At 36.0% G+C, this 18,967-nt stretch overlaps 1 protein-coding gene across 3 annotated transcripts in view; it reads left to right on the forward strand.

The window, feature by feature from the left end:
* Positions 1 to 18,967, forward strand: part of Ahi1 (Abelson helper integration site 1) — a 137,658-nt gene that overhangs the window by 45,167 nt on the left and 73,524 nt on the right. For 2 of the 3 annotated variants that reach the window (XM_050159444.1, XM_050159443.1), the window contains exon 16: positions 10,840 to 11,036. In XM_050159444.1, coding sequence (XP_050015401.1) covers positions 10,840 to 11,036 — 197 coding nt within the window. Of the gene's footprint in view, positions 1 to 10,839; positions 11,037 to 18,081; positions 18,934 to 18,967 lie in introns of those variants that run through there. The other variant, XM_050159445.1, reaches the window with a different exon arrangement.

Consider the following 18,967-nt stretch of genomic DNA (forward strand, 5'->3'; position numbering starts at 1 on the left):
TTATAGTATATATTTTCCAATAAATTATCTTAAAAATGAATGCAGGAAATGAAGGTTTTTCTCTTAGTGATCCTTATAGAGAAGAAATGATTTTTGCATTCATATTCAAGTTTAGGAACTGGTGAGGCTAGTGATAAGCTGTCGGGCAATGGGTACCATTAAGGTATACTATAGCTGTTAGCAAAGTTGTGCTGCCCTGTTACAGAGAAGGCCAATAGGTTTCTCAGGTCACCAGTGGCCAAAGCTGGCATCTCGCTCTAAGAAGTATCCTGAAACGGTTGCCTGCCCCATTCTAGCTTTCCCATGGACTGAAGAGTTGCCCCTGATTACTAGAGGATTGGAACTACTGTCCAGAAAAAGAGAGCACAGTTATTGCCTCAGACTCTTGGGCGATTTCACAACCATCTTCATTCAGTTTATAATTTGTTTTTTAGACTTTTGAAATTTCACTGAAGATTAGTTAAGTTCCGCTCTGTTTTTGTCTTCAAGTAGCTTCCCTCTCTTCATTGCGAGAAGAGTTCCTTGGCTCAGAAGAAGGAGGTGCTTTAGCTGGACAGTAGCATGGATCTCAGGGCCTGTTTTGCTCACTTCTGTGACCTTGGCTACTGCCTCCTGCCTTTCTGACCCTCCACTCTTTCATCTCTTGAAAAACTTCTAGTAATAGTGCCCCCTCCCAAAGAGAGCTCTAAGGACCCCGAGACAGTGGCTGTAATGGAGCCCCGTAAAGTGAGATGCACTCTAGTTGAAGGAACCAAAATTAATATTCGTGCTTTTGCTCATCCAGCAGTAGCCATGGAACTTTACAGGAATTTATGCTTTAACAGCCAGCAGCATCTCTCTGTGGAATGGAATTGGAAAAGACAGTCTTCCCTTTACTCTGTTAGTCATTCTTTTCTATTATTAACCCACATGCCAGCCCAGCCCATTGTCTTTGACTACAGAAGGAAGGGTTTGGGCGAGCATCTCAGAATGATGATATCTGAGAAACAGCCCCTGACAGCAGTTAGTTTATGCAGCATATTTAACGCACAGTTTTGATATACTACACCTTTTACAAAAAGAATTTAAGCTGAAAATGTTTCAACATATTCTCCAGACTCTTTGTTGCCTATTTTTAAAAAGGGGAAGCTTAGGAAGAAGTTAAATAACCTCAAGCCATCTAAGACTTGGTTTAGTTCTTTTGAATGGTTTAGATAGAACAGAAACAAGAGTTATTTCAGTGTCTGAAGGGTTTTACTCACTGAATACAGACTGCAATCAGTAGTTTATATAATCTTTACATTTTTCATTAAAATTTGATGTTTAATTAGCCTATTAGTGTTTTGCACTATACTTTATTTCTTAACAAAGGTATTTTGCTCAAAATATATTTTCTGAGAATGAAGTTCATATGTGGTTTTACTAAGTTTTAATGATACACAGTTTAAAAGAAACAGAATGGCTAGGTTACATTAAAATAGCTTCTGAAATTTTCAAGGAAAAAGAAGCAGTTCATTTTTTTTGTAAGTTAAATAAGCCCCAAATGAGACCAGAGCGGTAGCTGAATGTGTCACCTTCTTTCAGTTCTAGCAGAACCTGTGAAGAGTCAGCAGGAGTCTTTCCCTGCAGAGCATATGTTCAGCTTGTGGTCTTTTGAGTCTTTCATTCTACTGACTTTTTGCTTTTTTTTTTGGGTAAGAAATATGATTTTTACTTTCAGAAGGCAGTCTTATTTGCCTGGTGTTGAAAGGGTTAATCATCTAGTGATACAAAGTTTAGTCACAGGGTACCACAAATAATGTACACTGAGGATTCCCATAACAAAGTGCTGGGCAGAGAAACGGTTTCTGCTGAATTAACTTTTTGAAGCCAGACTTTAGCAATAAATGTTTTGTTATTAAACATTGTTTGTCTACTTATATCTCTGTAATGTCGCTACACATTTAAGAATAATTATAGTGCCTACATAGCACTATGTTTTAACAACTTTGTGTGCGTGTGTGTGTTTAAATTGTTCACAATGGTTTTATGACATAAATGTTGTTTTCACAATATGTCACAGGATATAGGAGTTGAATCAACACAGACTGTTCTTGAAATCTGGACTCTTATTTGCCCACTAAATTTACTTACTAGCAAATGACCTAATGAATTCACTTTTGAATATTAAAACTTTTCTATATAGTATCAGTTTCTCTGTGGGATATGTAATTTTTATGGCATTTTTATACCTTGTAGGAAACAAAAATATAGACTTGTTCATTTGTTTATTACTAGTACCTAACCTGAATAGTGACATATACTGACTGTTCATGCAGTTTTGTAAGTAGGGTCAAGTCTGTTTGACAAACTCTTGCTATTGTTATTCCTAGGTAAGGAGCCTGAGTTCTCACTAGGTGGCAGTGTCCCCTCTGAAGGACTGTAATACTGTCTTTCTGAGGCAGTAGGAACCTTTTGAAGCTTTCGAAACTCTATAAAACCAGGAATCAGACTCAGATTTTCCTGCTCACTGCTAGCCTTCATTCTTTTTACATAATTGGTTAAAGTACTGGAAAAACTTTAGTCAAACTGAAAGACCATTCCTACAGTTGTAGAATTTCAGAAGTAGAATTTGTATTCATCAGTGATCTGCATTGTCACTGTGGTGGCTTTATTTTTCACTCCATGGAACGCTTTCCCATAGTGCAGGAAATACACACCTTTTAGTTCGTAAAATTTGTTATAGCTGAGCACGGGTGCATGCCTGAAATTGTAGCACTTGGCAGATAGAGACAGGAAGATTATGACTTCTAGGTCATCCTGAGGCACATAGAACATTCAAGGCTGGCCTGTGCTGGAAGAAACCCCATCTGTCAAGCTGATAATTGCCTATAGTGTTTATAAAGTACTAAGTTTAGCATAGTTCCTGTTCAGTACATGTTTGCATTAAAAGTTAAAATTCTTATGCAATAGAATTATTTATTAAATTTTATGAAAATATAGAAAGGCATCATTAGTAAAATTGATATCATGTGCTTTCTTATAGAATACTTCCAAAATACTTGAAAAAGATTGTCACCTTTTTGCAGATAGCGAAACTCAAGCCACAGAAGAATGAAGAAATAGTTCTTGGTACAGCTACCATTTGGTTCTAGGCTGTCTGGCTGTTGTCTTCATGATAAGATATTCATATCTAGGTGATAGGAATTTAATAGCCACAGCTTATTATCATTTATGCTTCTAAATCAGTCTCAGATATTATAATTCTCATGTTTTTATGAAATTTTACCAGATAGTACTGATTATAGGATGGGATTTTAAATATTTATTTTTAGCCTAGTAGAAGACATTAAAAATTAAATCTGCCAAATTTTAAGTCCTGTTGAAGGTGCTTTATTGTATTCTGAAGTATTTATTATTTCTCATATAATGGATTCTTGGCTTTTAAAGCCAATAACATTCAATGACTAAGGAAATATGAAAAATTTATCAACATGATGGTCTTGAGCATCAACAAGAACTATGAATTCTTCCCTGGGCCTTTTTTATGCTTAACTGGGTGCCTTGTAAAGTACAGCAGAGGGGCCCGAAGTGACCAGGGCTGACAGCAGCCTTGTTCAACCCTCAGCAAATGTATGTATGCATCTTCTTTCTAAGCTGTGGAGTGAACCTAATAAACACTCAGTCTTACCTCATATTTTACCAGACGATACAGTGAGACTATAAAGCAAGGCATGAGCTTAGGAACTGACAAAGGTCATGGCCCAGGCTTGTAGGCAATGCTGGTGGTCTTTCTATAGTGGCCCATGTCACACACTTCCAGCTGTGCAGTATAGTGTGGCTAGGAAGACAACAGGAAGGAGCAGCACTTACTGCAGGGCATTTGTAGGCAGCCTGTGGAGATAAGCTGTAAGTATCTCAGGGTCCTAACATTCTTTTAAGTAAATAACAGTTGCCACCTTCGTGTTCCTGACACCTTGTCCCTTCCTCTGCCATGGCACTTAGCTCCCTGCAGTAACTGGTTCACCTCCAAGAGGTTTGAACCCCAAAAGGAGTCTCTGTGTTCTCCAAGCCTGCTTTAGCATATGTGTGTGGGCATTTTTTTAAAAAGGGATGAAAGGGTGAGGATGAAAATATTAACAGTGTGAGCTTTAAACATAGCAGGTTATTTCAGGGCTGAGTCTTAAATGGACAGAATTGATTAGCATGAAGAAAAAATGTGGTAAAATAGAAAAACAGGGCTATCTAATTGCAACCTGATCTCTAACTGGAGCCTGAAAGTAACTTGGAAGCCTCCAGATTATTACAAGTGTAGAGCTTGAAGGAAATTCCAGAAGTCATCTATTACCAACTATTTTACACTGAAAACCGAATGTCTTAAGCAGTTGTGTTCATCGGTGTTTGTGTGGTATGGGGACTGAAGCACTCACAAGCAGCATCTGTATGTAGTCTGAGAAAGTACATTTTGTGAATACCTCTGCAGACTGTGATGGTCCTCATCAAGGAACAGAGGATGCTGACTTGGTGATACAGTCAGGTATTGAAATGACTGCCTGAAGTCCAGCTTTTTATATACAATGTTAACAGGGCTTCATAGGGTATTTGGAGTTTTGCTATTTTACTCTACTTAGAATAGTTTAATACCATTGTTAAATATATCTACTTTGAAAAAATTGAAAGACATGTTTAGTCAGCGCCTTTTGCTGTTTTTATCAGTTTAAAATATTCTTTGAAAGAGAAAAGTTAATACATATTTAGTATATCATAATACTTAGGGAAAATGGCTTAACGAAAAGAAAAAGAGAAAAAAATAGTTAAATCCCATTAACTTGTTAGTGATACCAGTATGTGTGCTTCTTGGCCATCCTTGTGACTGCTTCTCAGAGGATGAAACTCTGGTTGGCAAATACAGAATCTCAGGAAATGTAGTAAGTTAGAATGACAGGCTCTTCTTAGATGTAGCTTTACATACAGCAAGAAGATAATTGAAGGTTGATAGCACAATTTTCAAAACAGAGAAGGCAGAGATCATCAGACATGCTGTTCACTGACTTCTCAGCTCTAGAGGCAGGCCTTCCAAGTGCCGGCACGTGGACCACTACTCTTTAGTCTTTTTCTACAGCTTTGTAGTTCCTCATTTTTTAAAGCTATCTTTGAATAACTGAAGGTGAAATAAATGTTCTTGTTACTCTGGAATAATTTAAAAATATACGCAAAAACCTGGAGTCAAATGCGAAAAAAGAAAAAAATTGACATGCAGTGGCAACTCTTGCACTTACGGACAGAAACTTGGTACTGAGGAATTGTTGTCATTGACAGTTGGAATAGTCAGCAGGCCTGCTCCCAGAGCTCTGTCCTCTGGAACTCGTCCAGCATGGTCTGAAGAGAGAACTCTAGGTATTAGCTGGCTCTTCTCTTCGGTTTGCATAGATGAAGTTGTGTATGGATATCAAAATATGTATTTTCTTCAGGCACGATATCTCATAGATAACTTTTACTTTAAAAAGCCCCATATTTTATGCTCATGCTGTATATGTTATTTTAGAATCTGGCTGATGCTTCATGCCTTTAAAACCAGTACCCAAAGAGGCAGAAGCAGACAAATTTATGTGAATTTATGTGCTGGTCTACATAGCAAGTTCTAGGACAGCTAAAACTATATAGAGAGATCCTTTCTCAAACACACACACATACTTTTAAACCTACTTTATATTATTTTATGGCAATAACTGTATTTCTGCACTTGATAATCAGTGGTGATATTCCATTATATTCCATTTTATCTCTCTCACCAACACATCAATAATTTATTTAAATAATTTTAGACAGTAATTGTGATATATGTTTAAGTGTATACTTTTCTTACCCATTTTTTTCCTTAGGAAAAATGTCTAGAAGTACATCAGTCAGTTAGACAGGAAAAAAGGCATATTTTATTTGCATTTTTACTACTGTTTTCTTCTTTGTTAGCTGTTTGTTACATAGTTCTCCTTTTGCAGTGTTCTATAGTTCTGTTTTCCTATTAGATTATTCATTTTAACTGGACTGTTCTGGGTCCTGTCCTCATATCAAAAGCAGTTACCCACTTTGATCTTTGTTGTGCCATTTGCCTGTGTGTGTGTGTGTATGTGTGTGTGTGTGTGTTGTTGTTGTTGTTGTAGTAGGAGCGTCCCCACCACCCAGCCGCCCGCACAGCTAGCTTTACCCGAAATAATTACATGGAAACCGTATTCATTTAAAGACTGCTTGGCCCATTTCTATCTAGCCTCTTCTAGGCTAATTCTCACATATTAATTTAGCCCATTTCTAATAATGTGTGTAAGCACCCCAAGGTACGCTTACTGGGAAGATTCTAGCCTACATCCATCCTGGGTCTGAGCTTCATGCATCTGCCTCAGAGCGCAGAGCTATCGCGTCTACCCGGGAGAGCAGAGCATGGCCTCTCTGCTCCAAAGAGCAGAGCTGTAGGGTCTGAGCTCACTTTCTCTTCCTCCCAGCATCCTATTCTGTTTACTCCTCCCACCTATGTTTTAACCTATCAGGGCCAAGGAGTTTCTTTATTGCTTAACCAATTAAATCAACAGATTGATATATGACACTCCCACATCACTTCCCCTTTTTCTGTTTAAACAAAAAAAGAAGGCTTTAACTTTAACGGAGCAAAATTACATATAACAAAACAGTTATCAAGTAAAAATTACAATAATCTATATCATAACTAAGGAAAACTATAACTATAGCTAACTATTCTTAACTCCATCAAAGAGTCCAGAAAGATACAATATTACCTAAGCAAATAAGAAATAAGCAACTTTCAAACTCTAGAAATGACAGAGACATCTCACTGCCTGGACAGTCACCCAAAGTTCCTCTGTACCATTGGGGCATCCATCTTCGGCCTACAGGCCCATAGTATCCAGCAGACATTTTCATCAAGCAGGAAATTCCAAAGACAGTTCAGTCATTTTCTGCTGTATCCTGCAGAATGTCTCACAGACTCTTTCATGAATCAGGAACCCCGAAAGACCATCTCACCTTTAGGCAAGTTCAGCAGTCCTCTTTCTGTGGGTTCTGTATCCAGTTTATGCAACAGTCCAGGCAAGAGCAGTTTCTTGCCCAAATGGCTATCCAACTCCATAAGGATCTTCTTCGATGCCCATCTTCCTTTTGAAGTAGATTGGTGCTGCCAGGAGCAGACATGTCTCATTGTCATGAAAAGCCCTAAGTTATTAAAACATTTAAAATGCCATATTCTGCAGTCTTTGAAAGATATGAAGAATGCCTATCTAACTGAAATATATCTCTATATATCTAGAAAATCTAACTAACATAACTATAAACTTGACTATTATGATTATCTATTAACAACCTATATACATTACATTTTTTAAATGAACTACACAATCATAATACCTTAGTCAAGATCAGAAATACATATACATATAATAAAATTGACCTTAAATTAATATCAGTAAACTAAGATTCATATCAATGCAAATTATTCCCATCTATATCATGTCCCCCTTTAAATGTAAAAGAGCATTTATAAACAATATTTGGGAACATGGGCACAGTTATTTCTCTCCAAACTGCTTCCTGCTGAATGGGGGCGCTGTTAATCATATCTTTCATGGGGTAACCTGTGTGCCAGGTTCATCTCAGTTGGCAGTTGAGTGAAGTAATTTTTGGAGGGTGTTCACAGCAACCTTTCAGGAGGGCATGGTCTATCATACCAAATCGGGATAGAAGAAATCGACAGGGTCTCATCCTCTGTGAAAACAGCGGCTGGGGTGCTGGGGACGCAGCCCCGCCACTCCTTATTTCAACAGTGTGTACAGCTTTATTGGGGTCATTTACATACAATATACTGTCTGGATTTTAAATATATGCTTTGATAATTTATGTACTTGCAAGGCCATCACCTATGAGCACACCTACCATTCTTGAGTTTCTTTCTGCTCCATTTTAATTGCTTTCCTCCTCTTCTCATTCCTTGAAAGCACTCTGGGCTGGTTTCCATGTTCCAGAATTGTTTTTAATAAACGATGCTGTATATACCTTGAATTCTTTTAAGTCTGGCTTTTTCATTCTTAATTATTGAATTTCATTTATGTTTTACCATTTATCAATAGCTCATACTTTTAATTGCCTGCTATTGCTCCATTCTAGAGGGCACGACAGTCTGTGCATCTGTTGTCTATTGATGCTCTTCCGCTTATGTGCAGCTTTTAGCCACTATGAAGAAAGCTGCTGCATTTATAAGTCTTTATTTTGGAAAATGCTTTCATTTTCCTCATGTAAGTTCATAAAAATGAAAGGCCAGAATAATATTGCAGATGCATTTTCTTAAGCCATTAGGCATGGCAATGTACACCTGTAATCTCATTACTCAGGAGATGGAGGCAGGCAGGTAGTGAGTTCGAAGCCAGCCTCCACTATACAGAGACTGTCTCACTGAAAAGCAAAAATCACATTTCCCCTTGAAGTGTTCCAGCTTCTTCAGATCCTTGCCAAAACTGACATGGCAGGTCTTTGTCATTTTAGCCATTCTGACTGACAGGCTTGCTGCTATGCCCTAGTTCTGATCTGCTCATCCCTGCTGACTGGTGATGCCGACTGCTTTCTTAGGTGCCTGTCTGCCATCTTTGGAGCTTTTTCAGTATCCGTTTACATTGGTGACTATGTTTTGTTTTGTTTAAGTTGGCTTCTTTTTTTTTTTTTTCAGTTTTGATTTGAGAGTTCTCCATGCAAATGCTCTCTGGCATATGATTTAGATAATTCCTCCCAGTGCTTGTCTTGTCTTCTATTTACTTAACACCTTGATCAGCAGAAGTTTGAAAATTTGAAATACAGATTATCAGTTTGTTCTTTGATGGATTTTAGTTCCATATCTAAGAAATTTTTGCATACTCAAAGCTCCAGATTGATTTTTCTGTGTTTCATTCTATAACTTTCATAACTCTATGTTTTCTGCTTGCATCTGTGCTTAATTTTAATTTTAATACATGGCATGAAGTATGGGTCAAAGTTCATTCTTTTCACATAGAAGTGTCCAACTGTCCTAATGCCATTTGATGAAAAGTTTGTCCTTCACAGTCACCTTTACTGCTTGTCTCTATATGCGATGGGTTCTCTGTTCTGTTGATCTGTTTACCATTATGAAAACAGCTAATTTTGTTTAGCCATCCAGTTAATTTTTATATATTTCTTTCATTTTCTGCAACCTAACTGAAGTTCCTAGCTCTTGTGGCTTATGAGTATTTTTTGCTTGTTTGTTTGTTTTTTATTTCATACAGATATTTTTTAGAGATACAGGCCTACTATTAAGGAGTCAATGCCTTCCTAAATTTTATTCCTTAGGTGCCTTTGTTTTCTCTCCTGTCTTATATTACATAGAAAAATATTTCTTGCAAAGAAATCTGCTCATTTTTTCCTCATATGATTTGTTCATTATTTAGTGATTTCAAGTTTCCTTTATTCCATTTTTATCCCGAAAGATAAAACCTTATTGCCTTTCATTTGCTTTTTAATTTCTAGCCTTGTAGGACTTTATTTCTCTGAAGATTTAAATGGTTATGAAACAAAGTTGATCTTATTTTTTCATAATAATATTGATATTTCCTAACTTTTTATGACTCACATAATCCTATAATGGATAATATATGAAATATAATAAATCTTTTTTGAAACATTCACACAGATGTACACACATACATACTACCTCATGTTTCTGTTTGTAATTTTAAGAGTATACAGAATACTTGTCAATTGAGTTAATGTTTTGATTTCTTTCCTTTCATGTCATTTTTAGGAAGCCCTCCATTTCAGTATTGTATAATTAAGAAAATAGTTTTTAAATGATAACTTTATGTATTTTTCTCCTTTGAGTTAATTTTTTCAGATTTATTTATCCAGTCAAGTAAGATAGTGTATTTGAGTGCATTTTATGAACCCTAAAGTGCAGTGAAGATGTTCCTCTCATTACTGGTTACCATAGTGCAGTAAAGATGTTTCTCTCATCACTGGTTACCATAGTTACCATAGTGTAATTAAGATCTTCCTCTCATCACTAGTTACCATAGTTACCATAGTGCAGTGAAGATCTTCCTCTCATTACTGATTACCATAGTAACCATAGTTATAGTGCAATGAAGATCTTCCTCCTATCACTGGTTACCATAGTTACCATAGTGCAGTGAAGGTCTTCCTCTCATCACTGGTCCCATAGTTGACCACTATTCTCAAAAAACACCCACCACTCAGGCCTCTGTCTCAATATAGGGATTTAATCCAAGACAAAAGTTATGTTCAAAAATAAAGCCAACTATGAAAGTAATTTTTCATGCAATATCTACAACATGAAAAGACAAACATCGTAAATATTTAGTGACAGGGGAGTGTTTTAGAATTATAATTCTTACGTATTCTAAAACATTTAAAATGGTGATTATAAGTATTTGAAACATTTTGTATTTAAATTGACAAAAATTTAAACTATGCTTACATTTAGATATTTTACATAGATGTATGTATAAAACTGGAAGAGATAAAAATGGTTTATGCCTATGTATTTGTGAGTGATTGTTTTTATCATTTTGCATCATTAGTAAATATTTGAAATATATATGTATGTATGTAAGTATATATTAGGCTTATATCTCAATTTGGATTACCTTCAAAGATCAATTATAAGTTTACTTGACATGAAATTATAAATTTTCCTTGATTACATATTGCCTACAAATTTTTATCTTGCCATTCTTGACACCTAGCAATTAAAATGTACTGTTCAATTTCTGGCTGTTTGTTAAATGTTATCATTTCATGGCTTAAATATTTGATTATCTTTTTGCTAATTTTAGGTTCTTTTTTTCTTTTTAGTAGCCCAGCAAGAGGCTGAAATGTTCAAACGGTATAATGGGACACTCCCATTGCCTGGCATCCATCAAAGTCAGGATGCTTTATGCACTTGTCCTAAACTGCCCCAAGGCTCTTTTCAGATTGATGAATTTGTCAACACTGAAAATAATTCATCAAGAAAAATTCAACTTGTGAAGCAGAGACTCGAAACTGTCACAGTATGTTTATTTTATTTGTTTGTTTGTTTATGGTAGTTGAAAATTTAAAACCATTACTTTTGCCATGCCAACAAAGATTAACATAAGGCAGGTAGTTAATTTCTTAATTTTTTTTATTCTTATGTAGTTCTTTCCAAGTAGTAGTTAGGAAGCTGTTATTTGCAGCATACAAATTTAACTTTGGTCAACTATTAGGACTTGACATTTCTTTAGAGACCAGGTCAAGACATAATAAAGAAGGATCCTGAAACAAAAGATCATACCTAGCACTTGTCACACACATGCAGTTTGATTTCTTAGGAAAGGAAAAGAAGCCACCATGTGAACTCTGCATAATAGGATCATCGAGGGTAGGGGCTATTAGGTTTAGACACTCGTCCTATGAATTCTCCCTGCCAAAACTTCTAGAGAAGTGGTTCTCAACCTTCCTAATGTTGCAACCTTTTAATACAGTTCCTCATGTTGTGGTGACCCACCAACCATAAAAGTATGTTCATTGCTACTTCATACTTATAATTTTGCTACTGTTATGAATTATAATGTAAATATTTTAGAGAAAGGTTTATTGAGGGGGTCACAGGTTGAGAACCACTGTGAAATTAATTCATAAGAGAACAGATAATACTTAAACAAGATATTTCTGTCCATGCATTCAAATCCTTGTAATATCTTGCTAAAAGCTTAGGTTTGAGTGTTTCTTGAACTTCAATGTATAGCAGAGTCCTCTAGCAGGCTTATTAGAGCATTAATTGCCAAGCTTTATTCCTAAATATATCTGGCTTAGTCTATCAGTTTTCATTTCTGGCAAGTTTCTAGGTGCTGGTCAGGGCACTCGCTGTTGAGGACAGTTATTCTGGTTCAATCCATAGCATATAAGAAAGTCATACATCAACTTGTCTTCACTGTAATCTCCTTGAAGGCACCTCTGATTGTTTTTAGTATATTTGTATCCTGGGTCTACTCAGCTGATTTTCACAACTTAGTATAAGTAGATGGTTGAGGGAAAAACTCTAGAAATGACAGAGACATCTGGCTGCCTGGACAGTCAGAACCCAAAGTTCTTCTGTAACGTTGGGGCATCCATCATCAGCCTAACTGCCTAGAGTATCTGTCAAACTTTCCAATGAAGTAGGAAATTTGAAGGATTGTCCCACCTATATTGGCAAGGTTTTTCAGTTGCTTTCCTCTGTGTCCTGTGGAATGTCTGATAGTTTCTACTGTGAATCAGGAACCCGAAGAACCATCCTATCTTGCTTTGGCAAAGTTTAGCAGTCCTTTTCCTGTGTGTCCAGAATGTCCAGTTTATACCGCATAATGTCAAGCAGTCCAGGCAAGAGCATTTTCTTGCCCAAATGGCTAGCCTTACCACACTAAAGGCAAACTCCATAATGAGCCTTTTCGATGCCTATTATCCTCTTTGAAGTAATTGGTGCTGCCAGGAACAGACATATATCACTGTTGAGAAAAGTCTAAGTTCTTAAAATATTTTAAATGCCATATTATATAGGTCTTTGAAATGTTTTATGATTACCTATCTAATTGAAATATATTTTTGTGTACTTAAAAACCTAACTAATGTGGATATAAGTTTGACTATTATAGATGACTATCAATCTATATTTTTAATTATATATTACATTTTTAAATGAGCTGCATAAACATACCTTAAACAAGCTTAGAAATATACATACAGCATAACAAAATTGACCTTAAACATATATAAATAAACTAAAATCCATACCAGTGTAAAATATTTTGAGATTAATAGTTGTTTTTTGAATAAAGATAGATTCAATAATCTACATTTTCTCCCATCATTTCCACATCATATATTTCTATACTTCTCTTCTATAGAGAATCTGTTTTCTTTTTTGTCTTCCTCTTTAGGGGATAAATCAATACCCTTAATTATCTTTCCAGATTCACCATTTTGACATTTTCCCTAACTCTTTACCTTCCTATTATCTTAATAATACACTGTAAAGTGCTCATGTTGACTCTTATTGTAGCAGATGTGTAACATTGGCACTGTAGTGGTTGGTACCCTTCTTTTATAAACAAAGCAGCTATTAACTATTTGTATTCAAAAGATAGGTTTCATAGATTTTTCAAGTATAAATAGTGTAAAAATTCCTTATTTTAAAAGAATTCCTACATAAAAATGAATAACTAATTTTGTGTATGTGGCTGGTGAGCTTCTGCTTGTGCTAAATGACATAGTATAATTTTGTATGTAAACTATTGCATAAGGCCAAGAAGTCACTAAAGATAGAAGCAGAGGAAAGTACTGCCCAAAATTATAGAGACTTTAATGGAAAACAAAAATAGTCAATAATGTTAAGTTGTCAGGATACATTGCCCTTTCAGTCAATAAAAACTAGACAGAGGGATACCAGATTCCATTTGTGTTCAGTTGAATGACATAATGTCAGTCCACTAGAAATAAGTTTGGGTTATTACTCAAAAAACGTAACTTATTCTTGGTACTGAAAGTTTTATTTGGAATGATATGTCTGTTGGGGTATTGTATTGCTACCCACATTTTATAGTAACTTTATCTAAAGTCCATTGATATATATGTATATATTTTAGGAAGCTGCTACAGTACTAGGCTTCTATGTGACCTTTAAAAAGTCCTTACTGTTAGTTATCCCTTCCCATGTTGCCCCCTCATCCTTGTCCTCCCATTTTCCACCCTACTTAACCCCCCTTTTGTGATTTCTGTGTTATCCCACTATAACACTGTATTTGCCCTTCCTTAAAAGATTCCTTTCTTCCCCAAACCATTACCAGCTCCCTAACTTCTATTGATAGTCTATGTGAACTCACGTATGGAGCTGCATAAAACTTTCTGGACAGACCAAAATGAGAATGTAAAAGTAGACTGGTGTTCATAGAGAAAGGATCATCCCATTTAAGCAAGAGTGCCATTTGATGGATGCTGTGAATTTCAAGACTGGGAAGACGAGTCAATGGATAAAGTGCTTACTGCACAATCATGAGGATATAAGTTCGGTTCCTCAACACCCACATTAAAGCTGCCATGCATGGTGGTGTGTGTCTGTAGTCCCAGCACTGAGCAGACAGAGATCATAGGCTCCATAGACCTTACTGGCCAGCTAGTCAACCAATCACTGAGCTTCAAGTTCAGTAAAGACCCTGTCTCAAAAATAATGTGAAGAGCAATAGAGGCAGAAATCTGACATTTACCTCTCTCTGATCTCCAGATGTACATATCTGCCTACAAATGTGTATATGCCACACACACATACATACATTTATGACTGTGCACATTAACAAGAAAAGGGAAATATAGGCAAAACATCAGAAATAGCAACTTAGACTGTGTTTTATTAAATAGAATAAATCAGAATATTTATTAATGATGTCCAAAGGTGGTCTGAGAATTTCATTTTAAAAGACACCCTGGATAAGATAAAAAGGAATTTCAATGACAAATTTTTAAAAATCCTGCATTGCAAATGGTAGGAGGAAAGTTGACACTTAAAATACCCAATTACTAAGATAAGTGGGGGACTGTTTACAGCAGCGTGCTAAAAATGCATATAAAGGAGTGGCGGGTACCTCTAGGGCCCAAGGGCTTAGACTAACCATGCCTGCTTTGTGACTCTCAAGTACATCAAGTAAGCCTAATCTTCCTCCCTGAAAGTTAGGGTTCTGATATACCTCACCTTAACTGAATTTCTAAGATTCAATGAGATCCTGAATGCAAGTCTTTCTGAGTTGTCTAAGATATAGTATAATAATGATAGTTGTTACTGTTGATAAGAACAGAAGTATATGTATTAAATAATTGTGTATACTATTGATAAGTGGTTTCAAGAGGCAAACCATGTATATATAAATGATAGCGACCTGCCTTGAAGTATTTTCAGCTACTCCAGATGAGCCAGGTAAAAGAACAGATAATAATTAAGACAGTTCTTGTCTTGCCAGATATTTAAATACATCTTTAAGCTGACATAGTATAAATATTGTGATACAAATTCATAAAACTAGATATACCAGAAGGGAAAAGGAATTATAATTTTAGGAAACATGAGCATAAGTTAACTGAAGAACGTACATGTTGGGTTACATATGCAAATAGAACTTTACTGACCAAGAAGTTAAATAAGCAGTTAATAACTAGGGAGATGGGCATGAAGTTCAGTGGCAGAGCACCAGCTTACTATGCCCAGAGCCCAGGATTCAATATGTGTCACCTCACCACACACACCCCAAACCTAGGATTGATTATGTGCTGCAAGTATTTCTCTTATGTAAATGAATGAAAGACTTGCTAGTCTTACAATTAGTAATTGTCCCCAAACATAAATAAATTGTAGATTTCTATTTGATAAATATAAATGTATAAATGTGTAATATATAACATGATACATACACATAGATATTTTCATATATGTGGCAAACACCAACATGAAAAATGATGGAGGAAGGTCATTGGCTAATAAAGAAACTGCCTTGGCCCATTTTTATAGGTTAGAACATAGGTGGGTGGAGTAAACAGAACAGAATGCTGGGAGGAAGAGAAAGTGAGCTCAGATGCCATGCTCCCCTCTCCCAGGCAGACATGATAGCTCTGCTCTCTGAGGCAGACGCGATGCAGCCAGCCACCAGGTCAGGCATGCTGAATCTTTCCTGGTAAGCGCACCTCGTGGTGCTACATAGATTAATAGAAATGGCTTAAGAGGCTGAAACTAATGGGCCAGGCAGTGTTTAAAAGAATACAATTTGTGTGTTGTTATTTCTGGTGTAAAGCTAGCCGTGCAGGAGCCAGGCGGGACGAAAAGCAGGCCCGCAGCTCATACAACAGAAAAAAATATTAAGATGTATTAAAGAAAATCTCATTAGCTTATAAGAACACACACACACATTTAACATTAAAGGAAAATAGTAAAACCTCGAAGAAATGATAAAAGAAAAACTTGTAACTTCCAAGTAGAAATCAATATTTCATAACCTTATTTTGAGGTTTCCTTCTTGCCCTTAAGTGCCAAAGAAACCAGCTATCACCAGGAAAATAGTGAAAATGGGGACAGGAAGGGGGCTTTGTTCATGAGGTGTACTGTTAGCATAGCTCCCTAGGCTCTCTCTGAAGAATACTAGCCTCTTTGACCTTGGTCCTTTAGATAATGTTAGCCTTGGGCTTCTTGAAGGCCAACTAAGCAGCCTTGCTCATGATCTGTTGTTTTCTCTTCAGTTGGCACCCAACTTGGCTCTTAATACATGTTATCCCCTCCCTCCTCCCTTAGTGCTCTCCTTGAACACTTTTAGACCAAACGTGCCTGGAATGGTACTGCAAGCCTTAGTCCCTGCCATGCTGCTCCCTCTCTCCTTCGGCAGGAGGTATACAGGGTGCAGAATACACCCTTCCCTGGGTTTAGATTCAGTTGGAAAGTAGGGTAGAGGGTGGTTGTATTTGTTTCTGTCTTTTTTTATCTTACTCAATTAAAATTAAAAACATATAACTTTAAGTTATTTGTTTCAGTGTTTTGATCCTTATAGCGTTTTTAATATAACCAATCAGATGTGTTCCACATAGTAAAAGGAATTGTAGTAGATATGTTACTATTGAAAATTTAGAGAAAAATACATCTCCAATAGAAGAAAATAAAATAAAAGAAGCCCTTGTCTGTGTGACAAGGTTTTGTAGACACAAGAACCAGTAAGCATTAGACATAGTGACACTCTAATCTCTCAGTCTGAAAACTGACATCTTGAAGGTACCTAGCTCTTATGGCATGCTTTCTGATATCACTTTATATCTTCAGATAATGTAAACGAAAATTAAAGAAGTGTAAAAGAAAAATAATGTCAAAAATATTTTTAAGAAATTAAATCCAAGACAGGAGAAATAGTAATTTTATGAAAGAAAATTCATATGTTTTTAGTTGTTCAGTTTTGAGCACAGAATTCTCTTTTAAATTACAGAATGTGTATGTCTTGGGTTAATACAAAAGCTGCCTTTGGAAATAAATCTTTGTCCAGTGTCTGCGGCTTAAAAAAAAATAAAGAAAACATTATTTTTCCTGCCCAGATATTTTACTAAACTTTTGTTTTTATGTTTTGTATGATCCATTTTCTTTCAGTCTATACATAAAGTAGTATGTATAAGAATAAACTAAGATGTATTCTTAGCTTATGGTACCTTCGTTCTTTTTGTGTTCTACAAGCATTTAGGTTGGTGGGATTTCCTACTTTTTATCAGAATGTCTTTTATCGTGTTTCTTGTAACTATATCTTGGTAGATTCCAAATATCATTTTCACTATAGATCCCTCTAGCTATAGAAGATAAATAGCTCAACATAGCCTTTAAAAAACTGAACTAGGAATATTTCTAATAGAACTTGGGCTTAAGGTATTATTTGTATATTATTTAAACTATACAATAAATTCATCTCAGCAGGCATTTAATAGGTGTTTATTCATTAGGAAAGGACATAGAAGTAGGCGATAATCTGATCCTTAGAGCATTGTCATTCAGTCATCATATAAATCATTTGTTTCAAAGTTTGCAGACCTGACAGCTGCTTCCACAGTAAGACCTAAAAGGCATTCTACAGCTCAGGCGAGGCTTCTCAGGGATACACTCATTATTAACTTTTAGATTCAGAGATTTGCCTTCGTGACTACATCCACAGTTGCTCGGAACTTTGGGTAACTGTTAGGATTAACCAGTTTAACAAGTAATTGATCTGTAGACCTGAACCTAAGAAAAACCATCCTCAGATGACAGGCAGACCTATCTCTCTATCTGCTGGACCACTCAAGACTGCCCTAGTTTTCACAGTAACTTGAGCCTAGCTTAATGGTCACAGAGATGCTTGCCAAGTAGAGTCACAGAAGTAAGAATGGAATGACTTTAAAATTATTTATTTCCATATTGAGAAAGGTTAATTTTTTTCTATTGCAAAAACAATTCATTCTGTAGAGTTAATGTATGTAATATTTCATTATTAGTAATCCTTGTTGTCATGTGTTTCTGGTACTTTTCTAAGTGCTTTGCATGCGTTGTTATAGTTACTCCTCAAACACTGGAGATAGTAGAGGATGAGTCCAAGAAGCCCAGAGAGCAACGGAATGCACGCAGACTGAAGAGTGGAGCTGAGGTTCAGGCCAGGACTCAAGCGAGGCTCCCAGTTCTCCTGTAGACCCTGAATTACCATCACCTTTAAACGTGGGGTCTGAAAGGAAAACCCGGGGCTCTTCTTTTATGCTTGTTTGTTACTTTATTTCTTTATTCTAGACTTGAGGCCTGTTGTTGGTTTTTTGTTTGTTTTTGTTTTAATATACCAGGCTGATGATAAGTGTTGATTAATTCTAATTGGGGTTGAATAATATATTTGTTGTCTCTATAATAGCAAATTTTCAACTTGTTTATTATTCATTGATTTCTACTACTTTCTTTTTAAAATGGATAGTTATGGCTTTATCCTGTGAATTATAAACTGTCCCTTTTCTGCTTTTTAAAATTACTTGCCCCATTCTTTATCAACTTTAGTATTTATGAGATGTTTAACAGATTAAAATTGCTAATTTGGAAATTATGGACATTGATTCCATTTATGGTAATAACTGTGTACTTTAGCAGGTTCAGTTTGTATTTTTGGCTGAATTCTGTGGTAGGACAGAATTTTGATATTTATGCCAGACTTACTAAGGAGACCGAATCTTTCCTGAGACAACCAGAACTGGGCCCTCAGAAGTTTAGGTCAGTGACTTTGCCACTGGCAGGTTGGTCTTACTATAAAATGTCATTAAGTCTCTTGAATTCATATTATTTGCAGCTCATTGGAAAGAATGCTGAGTGACAATCCAGGGTGATAAAGCAACTTTCAAATGCTCATTTTGGTTATTAGAAGATTGACATCTGAATGTTTTGAAAAGAGACAATATTTATTTAAAT

This window comes from Alexandromys fortis, unplaced genomic scaffold, assembly GCF_014885135.2.
Source record: "Alexandromys fortis isolate MF-2015 unplaced genomic scaffold, M_Fortis_MF-2015_v1.1 scaffold_107, whole genome shotgun sequence".
Taxonomy (NCBI): Eukaryota; Metazoa; Chordata; class Mammalia; order Rodentia; family Cricetidae; genus Alexandromys; species Alexandromys fortis.